This window comes from Natrix helvetica (genome assembly GCF_964273705.1).
Source record: "Natrix helvetica genome assembly, chromosome: 1".
Lineage (NCBI taxonomy): Eukaryota > Metazoa > Chordata > Lepidosauria > Squamata > Natricidae > Natrix > Natrix helvetica.
In genome coordinates, this window is record NC_138548.1 from 308914931 (window position 1) to 308941231 (window position 26301).

General features: G+C 39.0%; 1 protein-coding gene across 3 annotated transcripts in view; it reads left to right on the plus strand.

Annotated features, from left to right (window-relative positions):
- Nucleotides 1-26301, plus strand: part of CACNA2D3 (calcium voltage-gated channel auxiliary subunit alpha2delta 3) — a 631895-nt gene that overhangs the window by 603570 nt on the left and 2024 nt on the right. For all 3 annotated transcript variants that reach the window (XM_081935818.1, XM_081935819.1, XM_081935820.1), the window contains 2 exons: nt 2102-2213; nt 25759-25871. In XM_081935818.1, the coding sequence (XP_081791944.1) occupies nt 2102-2213; nt 25759-25871 (225 nt within the window). The remainder of the gene's footprint in view (nt 1-2101; nt 2214-25758; nt 25872-26301) is intronic.

The window sequence follows — 26301 nt, forward strand, 5'->3', positions numbered from 1 at the left end:
TGCATGATTTACCAACGTTAAGGAAGAAGGAAAGGAAGCATTCCTCATGCCCAGCTTAAATTTTGTTCCCCTAGTGCCTGAGATTTAAATCATTTGCAGTATAAACATATATGGGGTGCCAATTTGGTGTAGTGATTAAGGCACCAGACTAGAAACTGGGAAACTATGAGTTCTAGTTCCATGCTAGTTACAATCCCACCTGGATAACCTTGTACCAATCTCTCTGTCTCCATCCCCCTCTCTCTCCCTCCCTCCCTCCCCACCTCTCTCTCTCCCTCCCCCTCCCTCTCTTTCTCTCTCTCTCTCTCTCTCTTTCCCTCATTCCACCCCTAGGAAGCAGGCAATGGCCAACTACTTCTGAGATCTTGCCAAGAAAATAGCATCTTCATTTGACTATTGCAAATTATACTCTGACACTGTCCAATAAAATGGTTTCCTATCCTCAACTCTTTGTTTTGGAAGAATTAGAAATAAATATGTGTTGTGGCTATATAATTAACTTGCATCCTTCTTTCCTTAAGGACACAGGTTTGCCGTTACCTCCGTAGAATTTACTTTACCCTGGGAGCTGAGCATATAATTATACACGTCACCTGCTCCCTTTTGTTAATTGCTAGGAGGCTGCAAAGTACCCTCTCATCCTGATCACAAGAAAGGCATCATTTTAATGCAGCTGATGTTTATAGTCAATTGCATGAGCTGGCAGTCCTAGGAGAGATTATTACCAGCACAGATCCAAAAAACTAGAGAGCAAGATGTTTTATCCCATCGTAATGAGATTTATGAAATCAACAGATAATACACCTTGCATCTTTCCTTTTCCTTTTTCTTTTTTGGCTGGGTTGGAGGAGGATGGTGGTTCCTGACTATACCTTGCAAAAGGGAAAGAAAATATTCAGTTATTTTCATCCTATTTTTACTTTGAAAAATCCAGTAAACAATGTATGGCATCTTTTAACCCCGCTGATCATAGGAATCCCAGATGTTAAGTTCAATAATTCTATGGCATCAGGTATTTCTTATCACTGTACAAATGGACACAATTTGCAGGCATGGATGTAAGTTGGTTTTAAAGAAAACCTAAAATAAAACTTCAGGATGTGGGATTTTCTTTTAATTTTTCACCTTGACTTCAACTGAAAGAAATTTGGACTGGATCCAAACTTAAGTCGTATTTAATATAGACCCACTGCAGTTAGTGAATGTTAAACTGGTTGGCACCAACCTATACCATTTATTTTCGGGTGTCTCCTCTGACAGAATTGTCATAATTGATCATCAATATTTTAAATAATAGCTAACTAGATAAGGGACGTGGCAGCAGATGGAATGTACATTTGCATACTCTGTGGCCTTGTAATGTACATCAAAATAATGATAATAACAGTATATTATAAGTAACTGGATATCAAAACCACACACATTTAAACTAATAATATTAAAATAACCGGACAAAGTGGTGGGCAAAATACAAAACTGCGGACCCGGCAATATGATGAGAATAATATTGAAAATAATAGATTTAAAACTTCTCCAAACAGGTTTAAGATAGAGAGGGGTAAGGTTAAGCAATTAAATAAGTTTGGCTTTTCAAAACAGCATTGAGTAAACTATAAAGTTGTATTGCAAGTACATAGTCTGGTATTAATACCACTCTTGTCAGGTGCATGGATTTTACCTAACTGAGAACAATGCTGCCATAATTTCCCATGGCTAACTATGTGTTTTTTTAAGAAGTAAGGGTGGGAATGACTATGAAATACTCTTCCGTTCCACTAAGTACATCTACTGTATATTGTTACTATGTTCACAAATATTACATTTACTAATGTATGCAGTTACCACTGAATCAGTATCCCATGTCTTTCTTATAGCCAAATTATCGTTAGAGTAAAGTCAATATCCTTTAGTACATTGTATCTTCTTATGAATGTCTTCTTTAATTATAAAATAAATCTTATGCATTACCAGCATAAATCACAGGGTGGCAGGAGCACTGTAATGATTTCACAAAGTCCAAAACATTGATACAGCATCTCACACCGAAGAACTGTAAATGAAGTCATTATCAAAACCCTTCAGTCTCTCTTATTTTCTTTAGCTCAGCGATTGAAGCAAACTCTAGAGCCTTGTGACACTGAATATCCAGCTTTTGTTTCTGAACGCACAATCAAGGAGACCACAGGAAATATTCATTGCGATAACTGCTTCAAGTAAGTACTTAATTCTTTTTCTATGCAGTTGGTTGAAAACTTCTGAACTTCATGCTCATCTCATGGAAAACTGGCTTACTCTAATCCCATCAAAATGGATAATATTTAGACGGTGATACTCATAAATGTAATAAGTAAATCAGGTAAAGTCGTGTGACCTTAGTGCTTCACGGGAGTCCTTCCTTGGGATTCTGTCTGCTGAAGTTCCATAATCCAAAGAGTAAACAATGGCAAGACATACAAACTAGTCACTGTTTTATCTGCTACATTAGCTGATCTTTTACTCAAACTGTACAACCACAAATTTAGACACAAAGGAAAATACAGTCCAAGTCAAGGGGGAAGGTATATGGACCCCGGTTGATTATACTATCTAGGAGGCATATCATCCAAATCAACTTTATGCTTTCCTGTTTCCTGATACAGTAGAATTATAATATCTGTGGTCAAGGAAATGTCATTTTGAAGCACTAAAACTGGTTCCAAAATTAGCAGCATAATCTGGAAGCTTGGCTCACCCTTTGTTCCAGGTTTGTAACCCAGCATAGACCCATGTGTCATGATTAATAGTATAATAGTATAGCCTTTATTGTCATGGTACAAAATAAATACAACAAAATTGGTTTTAGCCTCACTGGTGCAATCCATGACAACAAATACAAACAACATAAATGGTATAAGGAATAATCTCAATGCAAGTAATTAGGGGAAAAGAAAAAAGAAAGAAAAAGAAGAAAATGATTAGAAAAAGGAACTGAAATATTCAGTTCTGATATACCAGAATTGTTGGTATATCATGTTAGAAGTCAAGGCAACAGATGTTCAACACCATTATAAGTTTTGAGACGTTTGATGCAATCCTCCTTCTTTTTAACAGTTTCCTCTCAAAACTGAAGATATTGATGCAACAAGAGATAGATATTGATGCAACAAGAGACAGATATTCACAAATCTATGCACAGAACTACATTGAGCTTGGGAGAAGAAAAAAACACTAGCTACCATATTTTTGGGAGTATAAGATGCACCTTTTTTCCTCAAAAAAGAGGCTGAAAATATGGGTGCGTCTTATACATTATACATCGAATACAGCATTTTTTTGCCTCCCGAATCCCCGCCCCTTCACCAAAATGGCCATGGATACCCTTATGGAGGTTTTCAGAGATCTCTGAATGATGATCTCTGTTTGTAGGCTCTAAACTCCCCACACTATGAACATAATCATGTTTATAATGTCTTGATACTTAATAGACTGCAAATCAATCTCAAAGGCATTTTAAATGAGGCAGGAAGAGACTAGTCACCTGAACATCCTATAGTCTCCTCCTCGTTTAGTCAAAAGCAGATGACATTTATTAGCTAGTTTCTCCAGCAGTCAATTTTCCAGTCCCTTGGTAGATAAATTAGCTGCTGATGTGGTTACCAGATGTAGATACTTCTATCAGATTTTTGTTCTTCTGTGTTTCAGAGCTGCATGGTGAATACATGAATCTTTCTGAAATTTTGCACTTAGAGAATTTCTTTACTAGATGTACCGTATCTTCTTTAGCATCTTCTTTATTAGTATGTTCTTTATTATTGGTTTCTGTCTTCCCCATTGGTGTAACATTTTTACCTGTTACTGTAGTATTGTAGTGCTTGAAAATAAGAATAAGTTAATTTGACTGGCTGTCTCCTCAAAAAAGAGAAAGTTGGTTAATTTGAAATAACAATAATCAAACCACAGATTTTTATACTGTAGGATCTGGAACAAAATTAGGCATTCCCTCCCCCCCCCCTTTTTTTTTTTTTTTTTTACAAAGTTAAGAACATGGAAAACATTTCAAATGTGATATCCTCATCATTTAATGTTTGGTGTATGATTATATAAATGCCACATGGTCAGCTTTTCCTTCTGTGAAATCAAAATATACCATTGATATTTTCAAAAGGCCAGGAAGTATACTTGGATTGAATCAGTAGGAAAAATGACTTTACTTAAAATTATGTAGTTTAAGAATAATAAATTGTGATAATTTTTTTCAGAAAATAATTTCATATTCCGTGGTAGAAATAAATCTTTTATGCCAATAATATGTTGGTTTCAAGGCACCTGTTAAGGCTATCCCCATTAGGGGACTAGAGTTGTGCAGCGGAAGTTAGTAACGAATAAGCCGGTGAATAGTCATTCACAGCAACCGAAGGTAAAACAAAGAATAGCTTTACTTGCGTAACAGAAATAGGATAAATAGTCTCCAAACAGACTATAAGCAGTCTTGAAATATATACAACCTATTTACAACTCGTTGAAGTTACAGTTGCTCAACTCATAATTCACCATGTAGACAGTTCACTTAGTTACAGACTAGCCACCATCCAATACACGGTCTTCTCGCCGATACAAAGCTCATACAGTAACAATCAGGAACAATCAGGAGAATCAGTAACCATCCGGGGGACCGTAATAGTTCCTTCCTCCTTATATGGCTGCTTAAAGCAGTTAGCATCCAATTGCATCTCTCTAGCATTTAAAGTAACAGATACATTTGTTACAATCATGGCCTATATACATTGCCAAGCCAAGACTAGGGTTACATCCCTAACAGCACCCATTATTATTTTTTTCACAGCAAGGAATAGTAAACCAAAGAAATAAGTGCTAAAGACTCTTGGGAACATTCTTCATGGTATAATTTATACAATTACTGTCGTTTGCAATCAGCAAATGGTGACATAGGGCAGATTCTGAATGTTCTGCTCCTAACATCACAGTCTTTCTGCTTAGCTTTGTGGTTCTTTGTAGGGTGGGAAGTGACTTCCATTGAAAGAAAGAGAGAGGGGGGGAGAGAGATAAAGAGAAGGAAGGGAGGAAGGAAGGAAGGAAGGAAGGAAGGAAGGAAAGAAAGAAAGAAAGAAAGAAAGAAAGAAAGAAAGAAAGAAAGAAAGAAAGAAAGAAAGAAAAGAAAAGAACTCAAAGCACTATACCCAACAGTGAGGCTGCTCTGTAAACATAAAATGTGGGAAATAGTGTTGATGGAGAAGTTTATTCATAAAAGAGATTCCATAAATGGATCCTGAGGAGGTACAGTTACTGTTTGAGACTATACCACATCAAAGAGAACATGTTTAAATTGGCTCTGTGATTCAGATGTCACTTTTTTCTAAGTGTGTCTCACACAATGTTTTAATAATATAATCTGAAAGCCTTTGCATATTTCTTTCTGCCTGTTCCAGCCTGAAAACTAATTTAAATAATATACATGTGGTAGATAAAGGAGGGGGTCTGCAATAGCAAGCCCCTACCCAATTTCCTGCAGGGACCTATTACATCTGTGCAAGTGTGGTGATCCCTTTTTGCCATGATCTTGAATCACTGCGAGTCACTGCACACAGAGCTGCCCTCAAAAGTGATGCAAGAAGCTGAAGCTGGCAGAAGTGCCACGCTTACCAAGAAAAGGCAAGCTACCATTTGGGGAATAGCTGCATTGGCTCCTGCAAAGCTTATGGCTCCAGCTAGGAGTGCTAGTTATAAAGCTTTTTAAATTTTGCATTTTTATTAATTTCTAACTCTGCTTCAGATAGATTTAGCTATCTAAGATTATCAGCTTTACGACGTAGATCAGGTCAGGAAGCCGACTCCGCAAGAAGGGTAGACATATACTTTTCTGAGATAGTCTGTAGTAGCAGAATTTCACACTTCTTCAGCAGTTAAAGACGCTAAGCTTGTTAGCTGGAAAGCTGAAAGCCCAGGTTCGAGATCCAAGAGCTTGCCAATGGGGTGAGCTCCTGTTTCTGCATCAGCTCCTGCCCACTTAACAGTTTGGAAGCATGCAAATGCAAGTAGATAAATAGGTACCACATTGGTGAGAAGGTAACAGCATTCCAATGTGCCTTTGGTGTTTAGCGATGCTGGTCACATGATCACGGAAAATGTCTTCAGGTGACTTTGGCTCCCTTGGCAAAAAAACAAAAACAAAACAAAAACAAAGATGAGCACCACACTTTAGAGTCAGACACGACACGGAAACCTTTACCTTTACACTTGTGTTTTATTTTCCCTTTCTTTTTGGTCCATTCAGTCAGGGAGGAACCAGCCTGAATCTCTTCCTAGCATATGTCCTTTTCCCGGGTTTAAGGAATACTGCTTCCCTTCATGAAGCCATCTCCATGGCTCTCTACAAACGTGTCCTGACTGGGACAACATTCAATGGGTTTCCAATTTTGAAATGAAAAATGGATCGGGGTACAAAAGCAGGTCTTCTTAGAGCAGCATAGAGCCTTTGATATGGGATAACCTTCTCACCCCAATGATCAGTTTGGTCCCTTCCTAGTTGCCATCCCAACACAGTATTCAGGCAGTGTTCTACCAAAGAGGCTTCAATGAAGGGGGAGATGCTAGGTGATTGGAACCAGCTGCAAGCAGAACCTGGTTGTCCAGGGGTGAGATGATATTTAAGTTATTCAACTGTTTTCATTTGTGCTTTAGTCTGTTGATTGTAAGCCACCTTAAAATCTATAGGAACGAGATAACTCAGAGGTTTATCCAAACTGTAAATAAGTACTTTGAGGAGACATTGGAATTCATTTGCATAGAAGCCATTGTTAACTTTCCACAAGTTCTCTTGCCATGTTTACATGAGATGAATATCACTATTTTCTGTTCTTAGCTACAAACATATGTCAAAAAGCCATTTTGTACAAGATATAAAATGACCTCATCTCAATAAGCGTGATGATGAGCTGTGAGATTCTTCAGCGTGGAAGTAGACAACACACAATCAAATCCTGAAAATAATTAATCCACTTTTGAATGTGTAACATATGCGAGTTGGTTTCTTTCTTCTCTTTCTACTTGACAAAAATGCATTATTTGTATTTCATGAATTGCAGTGTTTACATTATTTTCCAAAATATAGGGGCCTTGGAGAATGTAGGAGCCTAAAAGAAAATAAGAATTATATAGGAATGCCGTTTTGGTTATGATTTGGCAGGCATAATCAATAATTTTTGACATCCTATATCTCACTGATTATGAAATTAATCTTCTAGTTAAAAAGCAATTCAGAATAAGTCAGGCTATATTTTTTGAACCTCTATGCCTGTCAAAAAGAATTAGAAAATTGGGTATTGTTACAGTGCTTTTCACATTTTCCAGGAAGTGATTATTGACTCATTCATTTCCATTTTTAAAAATATAAGTGTCTACAATAAACTGAAGAAGATAATGGTCCAAATCTTATTTATGAATTGTGAAATCCTAAGTAGATTTACTTAAAGAGTAAATTCAAATGAGTGCCATGGAATTTATTGCTTGGTTACAGTTTCAAGATTGCAGCATCAATCCACCTGAATCTCCCAATAAGTTTCTTTTCATTTTTATTTAGGTTCATTGGATTTAATTTTGGATGAATAGTATTTTGCTGTTGTTTAAAGAATTTCCAGCTCCTTTTGTAGCCTAACTGATGGTTTGGGGTTTTTTTTCAATGTGCTTTTTTTAGAAGAAAAGAAAACATGCATATGTTGCCTCTTATCTAGCAGAACCTTGTAGTTAAAATAAATACATAATTGATTTAAAAATGGAGGAAGGAATGAAAAGGAAGGGGCAATTTGGCAGTTTTCCTATCATGTTGAATATAGGTATATAAAAAAGAAAACATCAAAGAAAAAAAGGGAGTCAATATAACTACTTCAACTATGCGAGAGGTTAGAAGTTAATTGTGAAATATTTTATATATACACTCCAGTGAGAATGGTTTGATTTACAAGCCTTTAAATCCCAGGGCCAAATTTTGTATTGCGTTAGCTCACTTTTCCTGGAGGGAAATGTTTTTGGCTGTTGCCTTTAGAGATAAGATTTGCGAGGTTCCATCTCAGGCCTCTGATTATCTATGCTTTTTTAGAAGCTCAGGGTCCTTCAAAGGATTTCTGTTTAATTATTTCAAAATATTAAGCTTTAGTGTTATACAGTATTCCAGTATTCTGACAATATGTTTATATGGTGGAGCTGTAAATGTAAAGGCAATACCTTCACAAAAATAAAAAATTCACCTTATTTAAACCATCAATCAGAGCAATTTAATTCTTTCAAACATCATTACCTGTTTAAGACCTACACCAGTGATGGCTAACCTTTTTGTTGTGTGCCAAAAGTGTGCGTGTGCAATAGGGTGCCCACATGCCTGCACCCATAATGCAATGTGCACGTGACAACCCTGCATGCCCCCCATCCCCCTGCACATGCACGCATTCCCCCACCCCCTCGCATGCACACACAACCCTGAAGCCACCTGGGAACAAAAATGGGCCACAGGGGGCTGCTGCACTCCTACCCATTCCGCCCCCCATTTTGGGCATAGTAGGCCTCCCTGCATCCTCCTGGACCAGAAACAGGCCACGGGGGTTGCACTGTACCCCCTGTGCTCTCCCCACTCATGCACGCATGCCTCCTTCATGGGCCACGCCCCTGCGCATGCTTGGCAGATACCCGAAAATCAACTGGCCGACAGGAGGTGTGCATAGAGGCATGCATGCATGTGCGATGAAGCTGAGCTGTGGGTATGCGACAGCTCGCATACCCACAGAGATGGCTCTGTATGCCACCTGTGGCACACGTGCCATGGGTTCGCCATCACAGCGCTACATGGAATGGAATCAGATCAGTCTGATGGACAGCCTTCCCCTAAGCCCACTAGAGCAGGTGGCAGGTACTGGCTCCAGATCCATTTCCTTAAACACTGTGACTTTGCAGTTTTTTGGAAATGTAACTTTTCCATTGCAGCTCCTGACCCATGGAACACCATCCTCCTTGAGATCCAACAAACCCCCCACCCTTCCAGAAAGCATTTAAGCCTCCACTCCCAAGCATTGGGATAGGGTGAGGTCAGAGCAGAATGAGAATATTTTGGTCTGCATCAAGAAGTGTGGTTGTGGCACCAGATTTTCTGTTCTAGGATGTATTGTTTCTTTTGCTTTTATTGTTGCATGCATTGTTTCATCTGTGGGTTGTTAGCCACCCAGAGTTTGCTTTTAAGACGGGCAGCTATATAAATGTTTTTCTAAAAAATAAATTCAACATTTCCATCACTAACCCCCCAACCCTTGGGCTAGCAGCTGCCACAATACTTACTCAATCTCCTACTCCCAAAGTAGGGCAAACCCAGGGCACTAGCAATCCAGCAGGCAGATCTCCAGAAAGTCATATCTGGTAGCCAGCCAGTGAATCATCATCCTCCAAAGTAAACTGGGCAGGCTCAAAGCCCTGTCAAAATAATACTAGAAAATATTCCTATAATTTATATTTTCTTAGTGTCTATTTATAATCTCTTGTATTAAGTTTACAGTAACATAGCATCTTTGTGTCAGCAAGATATTTTCTTTGTCATTTTTTCATCTGAAATTCGCTCATAGTTGTCAAACCTGTGAACATCTATCTGTTTATGCTTGGATATTTCTTTGATCAGTTGAGTCTGGATGGTTTCTTAAAACCTAAGACTTAAATAAGCTTTGCAGTTCAAAGAAAACAGAAAAAAAGTTCTTAAATGTATTTGTCCTTAACATACAAATAAGAATCTGAAATTTCATAGATTCTTTAAAGGAACACTGTATAAAATTCAAAAAAAAACATCTACTCTAATTTGCAGGAAGAGGAAAGGAAGTTTTTTCCCCCCTTTGCTAACTATAACTGTTTCTATTCCATAATAATTGTTGTCAAAACCACACCAATCCTTAAAGCGCATCCTATTCACACCTACAATTTGAACAAGATGAATTTGTATTAACATTAACATTGGTACCCAATGGGATTTTTTTAAAAAACGTAGAAACTTTATTTTTTTAATTATTCTGCAAAGTATTTTGATATGCACTTAAACATCACATCAATATAATGCACAGTTGTAGCTAATCAAGTCATATGCTGTCAGCTTTTGATTAAAATGAGTAATCGGGTAAGCGATCAGATGTTGAAAGGAGAATTTGAAGGGATTTGAAGATATCAACAAGGAGTTGACTGATTAGTGCAGCTGATTGATTTTTGACTAGTAGTTCCTGAGGGCTGTTGATAGCCCATTGTTTGTAAATGAAGCATTACGTCCTGTCTAGCTAGTTGAGGCAGCTTCAGGGTCAAACATAAAGGAGCCACTTTTCAGAGAGTAAACTGGATGTTTGGTAGAGGAAGTCAGTGGTGCTTCTGCTCCTCTTTCTCCTCCTCTTCAGAGATGAAGAAAACTACTGTAGTATTATGGCTGTAGATTGTGCAATGTTTGCTTTGACAGCAAGAACTACTCACGTTGCAAGTGCAGGCAGGTTATCCTTCTTGAAAAAGAAATAGTAAACCTATCTATATTCCAACTTATCAATGGAGATAGGAAATTCTTGGATTGAACATAGGAAGTTCTTACAAGGAAACAATAATAAATAATAATAAATAATAATAAATTTAAATTTATTAGCCGCTCCCTTTCCAGACAGGACTCGGGGCGGCGTACAATGGAGTATATAAAACATAAAACATGTATACAAACACATAAACATACATATATACAGAACATACATGCACGGAGGAGGTAACAAATTACATCACATTGGACAATTAAAAATCACCATTAAAATACCCCAATTGTAAAACACAATTTAAAATTTAAAAATTTAAAAGAACTGTCAGGAGGAGTAAGAAAAATTTACGGTTGAGCCAGGCCAGATAATTGAAAGAGGTGGGTCTTCAACTGTACACGGAAGGAGCGGAGATCGGAAGTAGTCCTGATGTCACAGGGGAGGTCATTCCATAGGGCTGGGCCCATCACAGAGAAGGCTCTGCTCCTGGGTGTCGCCCCCCGACACTGTTTGGCGGACGGCACCCGAAGAAGTCCCTCTCTGTGTGAGCGGATTGGTCGTAGGGATGTATGGGGCAGGATGCGATCCTGCATGTAACTAGGTCCTGTGCCATGAAGCGCTTTAAAGATCATAATCAAAACCTTGAAACGCACTCGGAAGACTACAGGAAGGCAGTGCAGCTCGCGCAGGAGAGGTGTTACAGGGGAGTACCTAGTCCTCCCCATAATCACCCGCGCGGCCGCGTTCTGGACCAACTGCAGTCTCCGAGTGCATCTCAAGGGAAGCCCCATGTAGAGAGCATTGCAGTAGTTCAGGCGAGACGTCACTAGCGCATGGGTGACTGTGCGTAGGGCATCCCGGTCCAATAAGGGGCGCAATTGGCGCATCAGGCGAACCTGATGGAACGCCCCCCTTGCCACGGCTGTTACATGGTCATCCATGGACAGCCGGGCATCTAGGAGGATGCCCAAATTGCGCACCTGTTCCATGGGGGCCAGTTGCATGCCCCCAATGGCCAGAGAAGGAAGCAACTGGTTGAACCGGGAGGCCGGAAGCCACAGCCACTCCGTCTTGGAAGGGTTGAGTTTTAGTCGGTTGTCATCCATCCAGACCCGAACGGCCTCCAAACACCGGGACATCATTTCGACGGCCTCATTGGGGTGGTTCGGGGTGGAAATGTATAGCTGAGTATCATCAGCATACAGATGATATCCCACCCCAAAACCACGGATGGTCTCGCCCAGCGGTTTCATGTAGGTGTTGAACAGGAGAGGCGAGAGCACCGACCCCTGAGGCACCCCACATGTGAGTGGCCTCCGGGTCGATCTCTGCTCCCCTGCCAACACACGTTGCGTCCGGTCAGAGAGGTAGGAGCCAAACCACCGAAGAACGGTGCCCCTGACTCCCAGCCCCTCTAGCCGGTGCAACAGGATACCATGGTTGATGGTATCGAACGCCGCCGAGAGATCTAATAGGACCAGGATAGAGGAACAGCCCCTATCTCTGGCCCTCCAGAGATCATCAACCAATGCGACCAAGGCCGTCTCCGTGCTGTGCCCGGGTCGGAAGCCGGACTGGCGCGGGTCTAGATAATCATTCTCCTCCAGGTGACGTGGGAACCATACATCCCATACATCCCTGCGACCAATCCGCTCGCACAGAGAGGGCCTCCTCCAGGTGCCGTCCACTAGACAGTGTCGGGGGGCGACGCCTAGGAGTAGAGCCTTCTCTGTGGCGGGCCCAGCCCTGTGGAATGACCTCCCTCCGGATATTAGGAATACCTCTGACCTCCGCTCCTTTCGTATTAAGCTTAAGACCCACCTATTCCAAGTAGCTGGCCTGGCTCAACTTTGATCTAACCATATCGCTCCTGACTGGTTTTTAATTGGGTATTTTAATTATATTTAATTATTTAGGGGTTTTTTAATCACTGTATTCTAATTGTTTTTTATTCATCAGCCGACCTCCTCCTTGTTTTATGTCTCGGTATATGTCTCTGTTATATGTTTGTTTTGTCCACATATTTATTTCATATGTTTCATTGTACGCCGCCCGAGTCCTTCGGGAGAGGGTGCGGCTAAGAAATAAATATTTATTTATTTATTATTTATAACTGTTGTGCTACCACACTCTCTACAACCTTCGCTAAAAAAGGAAGGTTGGAGACTGGACGATAATTGACTAGGTCCATTGGGTCCAGGGAAGGCTTCTTGAGCAGGGGCCTCACCACCGCCTCTTTCAAGGCAGTCGGTAGAAGCCCCTCGCCCAACGAAGCGTTCACTAGGCCCAGGAGCCAGTCGCGTATAACCTCCCAGGATGCCAGTACAAGCCAGGAGGGACACGGGTCCAATAAACATGTGGTAGGTCGCAGACGTCCACGCAACCTGTCCAAATCCTCGATGGCAACCGAGTCAAACTCCTCCCAAAGTGGTCCCTCAAGACTTGCCGCGGGCGTCTCAGCTGGACTACTGAAAGGGGCCCATCCCTTCCGGATTTGAGCGACTTTGTCCTGTAGATATTTCCCAAACTCCTCTGCTCTGCCCTGTAAAGGGGCTTCCCGCGGTCTCTCAAACAAGAGAGAGCGAGTCACCCGAAACAGGGCGGCAGGGCAGTTATCTGCGGACGCAATAAGAGCGGCACAATATTGACGTTTGGCCGCTCTTAATGCCACAAGGTACGTCCTCAAATAGGCTCGTGCCTGTGCTCGGTCAAATTCGGAACGGGGGGATCTCCAACGACTCTCTAGGCGTCTCTTGTGGTGTTTCATCACCCTTAGCTCCTCGGTGAACCAAGGGGCCAGGGTGGTTCGTCGCCGCAGGAGAGGCCGCAAAGGCGCCACCCAGTCTAGGGCCCCAGTAGTCGCACTATTCCATGCGTCTACCAGGTCCTCCACTCGGGGGCGGGTCAGGTCCACAGGAGGTGGCCCAAGCTCTGTCTGGAACCTATCTGGTTCCATCAGGCGCTTGGGGCGGAACCATCTAATACCTTCCGGTTCCGCCTCCCCGCAGCGGGGTGTAGCACCGGGGAAGTCAAGCCAGAGAAGTGAGTGATCTGACCATGACAGGGGGGTAATAATTGGATCCCCTATTCCCAGATCACTTGTCCACTGGCCAGAGACAAAGACAAGGTCCAACGTGTGGCCTCCCTCGTGAGTAGGGCCCTGAATTAACTGGGTCAGGTCCATGGCTGTCATGGAAGCCATGAACTCCCGAACCCCCTCAGACACTTCTCCCATCGACGGCAGATTAAAATCCCCCATCACTAAAAGTTTGGGGGTCTCAACCGCCACCGATGAGATCAGCTCGAGGAGTTCAGGCAGGGCCGCTGGTGTATAGCGAGGAGCCAGGTATACTATCAGCAGGCCCAACTGCCTCCCTGGGCCCCACCTCACGACGAGGGACTCACACCCGGATGTCTGTGGCACAGTGAATACCAAGATATCTTCCTGAATGAATAAATGAAGAAACGTGTCCAAAAGTCAAAAGAGCTCCTTTCCTTTGAAGCCCCAGACAGATACAGAACCATAATTTTTTTTTTGACTACTAAACAAAGAAAGGATGCCACAAGCCTCATCGATTGAGAAGACTATTCAGGTTGTGCAGAAAGAAAGGCTCCTACCTCTGCCCAGAAGAAGGAAATGTTATGGTTAGTAGTGATTCCCCACTAAAGCAGATTGACACAGTAATTTTTGAATTCACATTCAGGATACTATGAAAAGCCTTCCAACCACTAGAAAATAAATAACCTGGAGGTTAGAGGTTAGAAAATATGGAGGACAAGTTTGTGAACACCACAAAGTTAAGGGATTTGAAAGTTCTTCATTTAGTAAGGGAAATGCAAAGGCATGAGTTTATGATAGAGGAGGCTATAATAAGTGATAGTACATGGAAAAAAGATCCGCAACGCTTGTTAGATCACAGGTTGAAAATGGGCTGAAGTTGTAATACAGATTTTAAAAAACTAAATGAAGTTCTAGGCTGCATCTACAGAAATGAAGTATCAGAACCAAGAGGGGTCATTTCCTCTCTCTATTCTGCATTGGTCAGACCACATTTGGAATATTACATCCAGTTTTGGACTTCTTCCATAGACAAAGTGATGAATGCCACTGAATTGCATTCAAAATCAACTGTTAATTGATTCAGCTTGCAAAGCAGTGATGATCCATGAATACAACACGAGGCATCCATTACTGTCTGCACCACTGCACTTCAGAACAGCTGTAGTTTATGGTGGTCTTCAAAGGTAGACCCAAGTAGTATGTGTTGCAGTACAGTTGTGAAGTGACTAGGAAATAAATTATCAACTGAAGAGTCTCCCAGTCAAGGAATGTACAGCTGACACACATGGACCTCGCAAAACAATATCTACAAATCCAGATGCAAGATCTCTTTAAGCTATGGGTCCAGAAGGGCCCTCAAATTGCATACTTGGTCTTGAAAGGGGAAATGCAACACATCCAAGACCATATCAAAAGTCAGGGACTCAAGCACTCAGTCTAGTAGATACAATATTTAACAGAAGGCATAAGACAGCACTCCCCAGGGAAGAGGCAGAAGGTGTGTGTTTATGTATGCATGTGTGTATATAATTTTTGCTGACATACACAAAATGGTTTGTCATGTAAGCAACTGCCTAGAAAGTTAATGGAGTGGGGCTGAAAGGTGAAAGGGAAGTAGTATGCTACCTGTCATATTTGAGTAGACCAGGTACTTTGACAAAAGAAAACACATGAAAGCACACACACACACACACACACACCACAGCCACTGATTGAATCCAATTTACAAGGGAGGAAGGGAACAACTGCAACCCAATTCAGTCAGGAAGGATAATGTGATTGATGGTATTGAAAATTGCTAAGTAATCAAAGAAAACAATGATGGATGTACCATCCCCATTCTGTCCTGCCAAATGCCATCCACAAGCACAACTAATGTCTCAGTTGTGTACCCTAATCTGCACAGTACCTCATTGAAAAGGGCCAGCTTGATTTAGAAGATATTCAATTTATTATCCGACTTTATAATCTAATCCAGGTGTGTCCAATCTTGGCAATTTTAAGATTTGTAGACTTCAAGTCCCAGAATTCCCAAACCAGCATGGGAATTGAAGTCCACAAATCTTAACATTGCCAAGGTTGGACACCCCTGATTTAATATGTTACATAAACTTAGATTGCTAGAGTGGCCTACAGAACATACTCTTGCTATAAATCAGGGTGCTAATTTCCAGCATCTTTATTTCTCAGACTATCATAGCATAGGCATTGAAATATTAGAAAATAAAAATGACAAATAGTTATGGCTCAATACTTGATGAAAATGCACTCACGTATCCAGAAAAATAGAGAAACAAATAAATTTAAAATAAAATTGTAAAGCTAGGGAGCTTTCTCACCAGTTGGCTTTCTGTTAAAGGGATATCTTATAACTAACCATAATAGCCTCATTTTGAGGCTGTGTCTAAAATATTATGCATGTTTACATTTCTAAATATGCCCACCGGATCCAAATGTTTATAGAGATGGTATTGAGTACTGTACACTCAGTTGTGGGCTGGATTCAAGTCCATCTGATTCGTGTCCACCATTCTAAATTTTTCCTTGCATCCCGTCAGCCCAGTAATATAAAGTTTAGCCTTACAGACATCAGTCAGTAGACCCAGGAAATAACTGGATATTAATCAGGACCCATACAAAGTTATAAAATCTATTAATTCTAGAAGAGAATGGGTGTGTTGGTGGGCATATGCCCAAGGAAGTATTGGGCCCAATAAGGAAGATATCTAACTTGCTTCTTTATTTTTGGTGAGCTCCCTTCAAAATCAGTCACCTATCTTGTCACAAGGAGATTCCTGCTTAGTAAGGAAAAATAATTGCTAAATAATTTTGCAGAAATTTCCTTGTAATTTTATTTCCTGAGCTTTACTGGAATCAGATTAGAAAAATCTGTATTTTTTTTCCAAGAATCACTTGGAAAAAATAGATAATTTCTGAACCAAGTACAAGGGATCTCACCCATGACTAGTCCTGTTTCTCTTCCATCCAAAATCCATGACTAACTATATTCCTTCTTGAAAAATACTACTAAAATGGAAATGCTGGAAAGTCAATTGTTTTCATTTGTAACACACCACAGAACGGGTTTAAGTTAAAGATTATAGTTTACTTAGGGAGGGAATCATTTTTAAACACAAGGTGACTATTATTGTCATAATATTTTCAGCTAAATTGTTAGAAATAAATGGGAGGAATTATTTGGATTAAGAAAACCGATTAAAATTGGAGTACATTTCAGCCAATTTTAGGAAGTCAAATGTTATTGTAAATTGGCTCTTATTTTTGCAAGGATTTAAACCAACTAATAAATCTTTTCATCTATTAGCAGTGTTGAATTGATGAAGTGCAAGAACACATAATTTTACAGCTTTTGCAATAATAATGGTGTTGCATGGCAAAGAGTGTGAGGTTTCAATAAGCACGTAACAGGCTTTCGACTTTAAAACTACAAAATCTTAATTTTGAAAAAAAAATCTGGCTTAGTTAATTTGGGTTTGAAAACCAATTTGTTTCCACATTTACTAAAGTTCTATTTTTTAACATCTGTAATTATAGTTTGGTAACATTTGTAAGAATTTTATGGAGAAATTATAACAGTAGACAAAATAAAAGTTGTGCTACTGTCAATGCATGGGGAAGTCTTAGCTGTTTGGATCTATCTCTAGATCCATTTTTTTCCCCAAGAAAATGATAGGATACTATATTTTCCCTGTGACCGATATATCTAATTTGTTCCCAGTGAATGCAGGGGAAAAGATAAAAATAGCAAACTCTCATTGCATAGCAGTAGAGAACTAGAGTAATTTTACTAGAGTAATTTTACCAGCAGATAGTACAATATTGACTTTGTGTTCGAAAATATTTTTTAATTAGACATTACTCTGAAATCCTAGCTCACATCTATCTTTTCTTTGGTAAAAGGCAGTTTAGCCAAGATACATTGACGGAAAAGTATAGAATAAAAAGCAGAAATTAGTTTTGATCATGTACTATATAATTCTGCAGCTCTATGAATTGAGGAAAGATTCATATATTTCTCTGTTTAATAGATTGAAAGAATTATTACAAAGAAATAGTATTTTGTAATGTATATTAAATGATCAACAGCACCTTGCTATTAAATTGGAGGAAAATATTAAAATTGGCCAGTACGGAGAAATTTTAAGAGTAATAGGCCAATTCTAAGGCATTTTTAGTTTCCTAAAACTAATTTCAGTCAAGAGACAAACGTTAACAACTCAACAGTCACCAGAATAATTCAATAATTCTTTTTTGCAGATGCTGCTTCAAATGTAAAAACCTTCATAATGAATATTCAGCATTAGACATTTTTTTGATTTTAAAACCAGTTATACAATTTACTAAAAGGAATCCCAAATATCACTATTATTCCCATAGAAACTCCACAATATTCTTTTCTGCATTGCCTCACAGCAGTGTCCTCTTTCATCAAATGTTTTATCGCTTTTATTTTTAAATTTATCCATCCTTCTGAAGGCCCCTTGTTTAGCCAAATTTACCTACTTATAAAATATTTTAAAATGTCCATAAAAATTACTTCGCATTATCTTTGCCTTAACCCAACCTATATGGTTATCTAGCCTTTATCTGAATGTCCCACTTCATTAGAGACCTTCAAATAAAGGCTAAAAAACCATTTAAGGAAGATGTTTTCACTTGACCGGGGGCCCTTCCAATATATGACTGGATAATTATTATTGATCTGTTCAATTTCAGTTCCAAGCCCTGATTAGCAGATAATGATCAGACTAGAAATAGCTTCTGTTTTCCCAGTTAAAACAAGCAAATTTAGTGCTCAGTAAATCTGGGCCAGCTGGCTAAAAATGTGCTTCCACTGCCTATTTCAAACACAAATTGTCCATAAGATAGATCTATTCACTGAACTATGCTGAACTTTGGCTACTGTCTTAATAATTTCTTTTGTTTTTAATTGCTTAACACTGATCCATCCCTCTTTTATTTGTGTTTCTTTAACAGCCTAGCAATGTAGATGTAACATTCAATCTGGTTTTTTTTTTTAAAAAAAAATGTGAATTAGAAATCTAGCCAGAAGTCTGGAAAATACATTAGGAGGATTGGAAACCAAAACAACAGATATCTGCATGTTGAATGGTTGAAGTTTGTTCCACACCATTAGGGTTTGGGTTTTGCAACTGATAATTATGTGAGTAACAGATATTTGAATAGAGACTGTACATCATTTTCCACATTATGAATTGAGAATAGATGTGTGCGCACTTTGTTTTGTGACTTAAACCAACAGGAAGAAAAATCAGAATGAGACAGCTGTGAGATGAAATCCCAGCATAACCACTAAAACTGCCAGAGAAAATAGAATGCTTGAGGTTAGCTACTTATCTAGATTATACTAGGGAAAGATTATTTCAACAGGTGCTAAAGAAATCTAACTAGGCCAAATAAATCTATGATCCCTGCATTTGTTCAGCCATTATAGCCATGATTTCAACAAGTACTTTGGGTTGTTTGATGGTTTAGGTTCATGTCTGGGAGTTGCTTTACAAACTTGTTTTGCAATAGCATATTTCTTCCTCCCTTACATCAATATATAGTACCAAAACACATGTTGTCGTGACATATAACTCACTGAAATGGTGCATCATAAAGCAACAATTTTTGAACCAAGGTACCTCGGAATGGAGTAATTTATAGAAGGTGTCCAAAATCTGGAAGTAGCTTCTATTCCACTGCTCTTTTGCCCATTCATGGTCATTCTGTTTCTCTGTTTGGTAAGGAAATATTTCTGAAATGATGATCCAAACAAGCATGGTTTGTCTAATGATGCAATGAATTGCTTTTGTAATACATATCCCTAAAGGTACTTATCATGTGTAAAAACCCAGAAGATTGAACAAATGTAGAGTCAGCAATGTCTTAATGGCATATAATCAATCTATAAATTAATTTGGTGTAGTGATGAAGGTGGTAGCCTAGAAACCAGAGGGCTGGGCCTTCTTCTGACTGGTGACATGCTTCTCAGTCCAACTCATCTCACAGGAAAGTTGTGGAGAAAATGGGAAGCAAGAGGTATATTCTCCACCTTGAGTTGGCCAGCACCCACAATATTGACCATACTGAAAAAGTTGAAGTTCAGAAACATATTGTAGACTGCATGTTTCCACATCCATCCTCTCTTAATTTAAATCCTTTTTATATTATATCTGGGAATAATAACCTGGACAAAAAGATAACACTTTTTTTCTTGATGAATTACATAGTGGAGACTGTAGACATCACTATACTAACTATATCTTTCTTATACAACTGATACTGTAATTTAATCCTTTGCCTATGAACCAACATGGAATTGACTTTGTATATAACTCAGACATTAACATGACATTTTTGTGCCTAATTAGGCTACAGGAATGGAGAAGCAGCCAACACTTCATTAAATTATGTACAGATGGAATCTAAGATAAGGATGTCTGAAAATGCACTACTATATTCATTCAGAGAAGGCCTGAATGATGTGTGTGGTCTTGTTATATTGTAATGTCAAGAAAGTTCTCTCAACCTCAGATTTATTAGTATTGGGCAAATAAACTTATTATTATTGTAATAGGGGTGTTCAGAGTATGCTATATTTGATTTATTTTATAGTTGCCAGCATATAATTTATCCCCATTAATCCTGGTATTGTTTTCTTTATTTCCCTTTTTATTATTTTATGTTGCTAGTCATTGACCAAATTAACAAATAAAGCTATCTTAGGAAGGAATAAGTGAAGTAACATAAGCTAAGATGCTGATGACTTGTCAGAATAATGGCAGGAATTGAGTTCATTGTGGTCTGTGACCCTAGATTGTTACCTGGGATCGATTATATCCAAATGCATAATGTCTGAAGGGTCAGGAAAGATATATGCACCTTAGTGGAGCAAACCATACTAGACAGAGGTGTGAGTTGTTCCTGTTTATGTGCTGGTGTTTGTTGCTTGCCTTTGCATATATGAAACTTTGGAGAAAAACTCAGTTGAAAAACATTGGATCAAAGGTCCATATATTTGTCTTTTGAGACAAACGCTATTCATAAAAAAGCAGAGATTTTAAACAAAATGTGCACAAAAAAACATTTTTGGAAAGATGGCTAAACCTTGGAAATAAATGTTAAACAGTAAGATAAATTGTCGTGTGTTTTTTGTTTCTTTAAAACAATCACAGATATATTAGGAAATGGAATGCAATTAATTTTTGAATGAACCCAGGTGAAACTGATGTTGACCAGAAACAACATGAGCCATCCCTCGCTGTCTTTAAAGCCTTACTAGTCAGGAATCTGGCTGGAGTAATAAGAGATTTTGTAGGCGATTCAGAAGAAGATTTTTAAAATGGGCTTCTTATAAGCTGAATAGCTGACCAAGGTGCCCTTTTGAAAAGGGAATACCCAATAAAACCACATTCTCTCTAAGATTGCGAGGATCAGATTCTCTCTAGAGCACTATGCACATATAATTGAAAATACATTCCAAGAAAGCAAGATTCCTTGATGTACCTTATATATTTTGACAAAGCATGAAGTTGCTTAAAACCATATCCCACAATCTGGAAGAGCTAGTACCCCTTCTGGTTCATTCATATGGATAAAGTCAGCCTTGCTTTATCTGGTGCCTTCCAGGAGTTGGCTTGTGCTGATAGGGATTGGATCAGTTATCCCACATACAACTTTAACATAATATATTATTATGGTAAGTCATTATAGTTCATCCACAGCACAGGCAGTTTGGGACAAAATGTCTCCTGATCAGTGTCATTTATGTTAGATTTTCTCCTGTGTTTAAATGTCCCTGGGAACACTTCCAAATACAGGGCAGTCCACATCATTTAAAAGTCTAGCCAAATCTCTGGTGTTTAATCCCTTTTTATTCCCCTTCCCAAATTAACCTTAAAGCACCATGTGTTTGAAATGGTAACTATGTCAATTGCTGGATACTGTCCCATTCTGGGCATCTTATGAGCTGATTATATATGCAAAGTTGCTATTGAAAATGCTACAACCTATGAGATTGGCTGATAGCCCTTCCTGAAATGGGTACCCTGGTATATTTTATTCCCTTGCGGATCAGATAAATATTTATAACTTTCTGAGATATCTTCATATTTAAAACATAGCTGTAATACTGTGTTAAGGAATGTTCCTCTTTTCCTTTTATTGGCCCCTTTCTCTTCCCTCCCCACAAATCCACAAAGCCACAGATGCTTCATTACACTGATGTCAGTTGTGCTACAAGGTCCAGCTGTTTGTAGACGTTGCTAGAAAGTTCAAACCTAGTGTGTTAAACTGTAAATGCACATTGTGTTTATCATCATCGTATTACAGATCCTAGTAAGTGTAATTTTAATGGGGGTTCAGTAAGTTTAAAAACCCCAAGAGCATTTAATCTTCCTCTTAGTGCTCTTTTAATTGCAGTTTCCCCTGTTGTTTCTTTCCCGGAGCCAGTTCAAAGGATTCTGCCTCCCTTACAAATCTTCCCCCTCCTTCAGTTTTCTGTGATTTTTGGAAAAAGCAAAGCATTTTCTTAGTAAGACAATATGTATTTTAAGTAAAGACGTCTGAGTGGAAATATGCCTTTGTCCACATCTACACATCGTCAAGTCCTCATTTAACTTCATGCTTCCCTGCCAGACCACTGAAATCGTCTGTTCTGGATTCAGTGGTGTTATATGTCATGGCATGTTACATGGAACTGATTTAAAGATTAATACAAAAATAGAGTCCTTTAATACATGCATAGGGAAGTGGCAGGACAGTAGCGTAAAATAATACAATACAATACAATGGCAGAGTTGGAAGGGACCGTGGAGGTCTTCTAGTCCAACCCCCTGCCTAGGCAGGAAACCCTATACCGTTTCAGACAAATGGCTCTCCAACATCATCTTAAAGACTTCCAGTGTTGGGTCATTCACAACTTCTGGAGGCAAGCTGTTCCACTGATTAATTGTTCTAACCATCAGGAAGTTTCTCCTCAGTTCTAAGTTGCTTCTCTCCTTGATTAGTTTCCACCCATTGCTTCTTGTTCTACCTTCAGGTGCCTTGGAGAATAGTTTGACTCCCTCTTCTTTGTGGCAACCCCTGAGATATTGGAACGCTGCTATCATGTCTGCCCTAGTCCTTCTTTTCATTAAACTAGACATACCCAGTTCCTGCAACCGCTCTTCATATGTTTCAGTCTCCAGTCCCCTAATCATCTTTGTTGCTCTTCTCTGCACTCTTTCTAGAGTCTCCACAACTTTTCTACATCGTGGCGACCAGAACTGAATGCAGTATTCCAAGTGTGGCCTTATCAAGGCATTATAAAGTGGTATTAACACTTCACATGATCTTGATTCTATCCCTCTGTTTATGCAGCCTAGAACTGTGTTGGCTTTTTAGCAACTGCTGCACACTGCTGGCTCATATTTAAATGGTTGTCCACTAGGACTCCAAGATCCCTCTCACCATTGAATTTCATTTTATTAGATAGTGCCCAATGTTCAAGTTTGTCAAGATCCTTATGTATCTTTAGCCTATCTTCTGGAGTGTTGGCTATTCCTGCCAGCTTGGTGTCATCTCCAAATTTGATGAGTTCCCCATTTATCCCCTCATCCAAATCATTGATGAAGATGTTGAAGAGTACTGGGCTTAAAACAGAGCCTTGGGATACTCCACTGCATACCTCCCTCCATGTAGATGCAGTTCCATTGAGGACTACACGTTGAGTGCGGTTGGTCAGCCAGTTACGAATCCATCTGGTGGTGATGCTGTCTAACCCACATTCTTCTACTTTATCTAGTAGTAGGTTATGGTCTACCTTATCAAATGCCTTACTGAACTATACTTCTGAAACATGTCCGCAAGGCCGTCTCCCTTTTCGACCTGAAAAAGAATGACCTCTGAAAAGCTTTAGATATCAGATCCAGTGACTCAAATAATGATATATGCAACTTATCAGAGAGAGAGTGGAGGTAGGAATCTGTTTTAGCCTATTTATTATATGTAATGAAACCACACATAGTAAGCTCTTGTGGGGAAACAGAATCAATTAAGCATGAAGCATACTTGCTATCTTGCCCATTCATAAAGCACACAAAAAGTACTAAAGATGTGTTCTTCCAATGGAACCCCTCACCCAAACTTGTGAAAGCATAATTTCAATAATGATGTATATTGTATTTTTTGGGTGAGGGTAAAAATTTGGGTGCATCTTATATACTGAATGTAGACCAACCCACCCCCACCAGAGGCCAAAAATGTTGCAGTATGGAGGCCGCAATGATCTGTGGCAAACCCTGAAACCTGGAACAGTTGATTGGAAGTATTCAAGCAGTCCTATCCACCCACCAATCAGCTGTACTGAATCAGGCTGCACTAAGTTCTGAAGCTGACCTGGCTGGTCAGAGTTTGCAGCAGAAATCACATTCAGAAATCACACACAAGTAAGCAGGATTGAAAATGATGATGATGATGATGATGATGATGATGATGATGATGATGATGGTGATGATGTTCAGCAGTGACATCAAAATGAACTTTGGGCTTGAAAAATATGCTATATTATCCATGCGGTGAGGAAAAATGGAAAAACCAGAAGGAATAGAACTGGGAAATGGAAATATAATGAAAGCATTAGCAAAGGATGATGGTTACAAGTACCTAGGGATATTGGAAGCAGATAACATCTTGAATGGAAAAGTCAAAGAGTCAACACAAAAGGAATATATCAGGAGGGTCCGCAAAATATTAAAATCAAAGCTGAATGCTGGAAACATAATTAAAGCCATTTATACATGGGCAGTTCCAGTGATACGCTACTCAGCTGGAATCATCAACTGGACTCTGGCTGAACTGGAAAACTTGGACCAGAAAACACACAAACTTTTTGAATATGTACCACGCTTTACATCCACGAAGTGACATCGACAGGTTGTACCTGCCAAGAAAAATAGGGGGCAGGGGGCTATTGCAAATCCATCAAACTGTACAAGAAGAAAAATTAAGTTTGAATGATTATGTGAACCAAAGTACAGAAAAATTGCTGCAGGCTGTGAAAATGGAGAACAGCATAAAAACAACAGAAACAAAGGCAGAATATTAGGAAAAACAGCTGGATGACAGATTAAATAGATGGAAAACCAAAGCTTTGCATGGACAGCACTTGAAAAACATTGAAGGAAAATGTGATGACCACTTGACATGGACATGGCTTAAGATGGGAACTATCAAGAATGAAATGGAAGGTTTAATACTGGCTGCTCAAGAACAAGCACTACAAACTAATGCCATGAAAGCAAAGATGAACAAGATGAAGCTAGCCAGCTAAATACAATGGATGCTGGTAGGCAGAGGCAGATTTTTTTTCCTTCTTATTTTCCTTCCCCAAAACTAAGGTGTGTCTTATACTCTGGAGCATCTTATACTCTCAAAAATATGGTTGTTTGTATTTACCCACTGCAAATGTGAAAAACATGGATTTGGAATTTGACTAATAAAAGCCACCTATTGTGCCAAAAAAACTTATTGCAGAAATATGAGAATGATTATTTTAGAAAGACATTTGTGATTAAACATCCTTATGGGTCAAAACAGAAACTAATAATATAGTTGTCTGCTTCAGATATATTCTAAACAATCCCATCCCTATCCCCTTGCCCTATAGCTTTTTGAAAGTATCTATGGAAGAAGGGAAGGGACAAATCCTGTTCCGCAAAGCAAAGTTAATTCAGATAACATTGAAATGAACCCATGATTGTATATCTGCATATATGCATCAGGGACTGGTAGGAGCCAATCTTGGCTGGATTGTGCTCAAATTTTAATATGTAGGATGTTGGATGAATTTTTTCAGAATAAAATTTACTTCATATTTAATTAGTAAAGAGGGAGGGAAAAGAGATAGGTAAGTACCTAAATTGGGTTAAACCAATCCATATGCAGCATTCAAGTTGTCACAAAGAATTTTATTGCATTATTCTATAAATAATTATCAGAGAATGATGGAAATTTATATACAGAAATAAGCACAGGGGAAGAATGAATCTTTCTATGTTTATTCCTCCTTCCCAGTTCTATAGGACCATGACATTTTGGCCCATGTTTGATTCTTTGTTAGTTTTCTTTTAGTGATTATTATATTAATTATTTATTCTTTGCCAACAGGTCCTTTGTTATTCAACAAATTCAAAATAGCAATCTCTTCATGGTAGTAGTAAGTAATGAATGTGACTGTGAGACAGTTTCACCAATTACCATGGAACCAATAGAAATAAGGTATATCCTTTTCTTCTGAAATGATGCTAACGTCATACGTTTGGATAGAAAGATTTAGCAAATAGTTAACTAGCACTTAGTGAAACAATTTGGAATTAGTTAAAGTTAAATCAAGTGATACTTTAACCCAACCTATTGTTTGTTCAATTATTGCAAATAAAATGAAAATAGGTACATGATGTGGAGCTCCAAATTTTGGATGCTAGTTAATTATGTAAACAAAGAGAATATCTGCAGGAGAAGTGAAGACATTAGAACATGGAGATGGAAAATTAGATAATCTTTCACAATAGCAGCACACCAAGAATATTTTTTTAAGGAAATAACTTGCTTTCTTAATTTAACAATCCTTGCTTTATTAATGTCCAGATGACCAAGCTAGCATGCCAGAGACAAAGAACAGGAGCGGAGCGGTAGGGTAATACAACTATT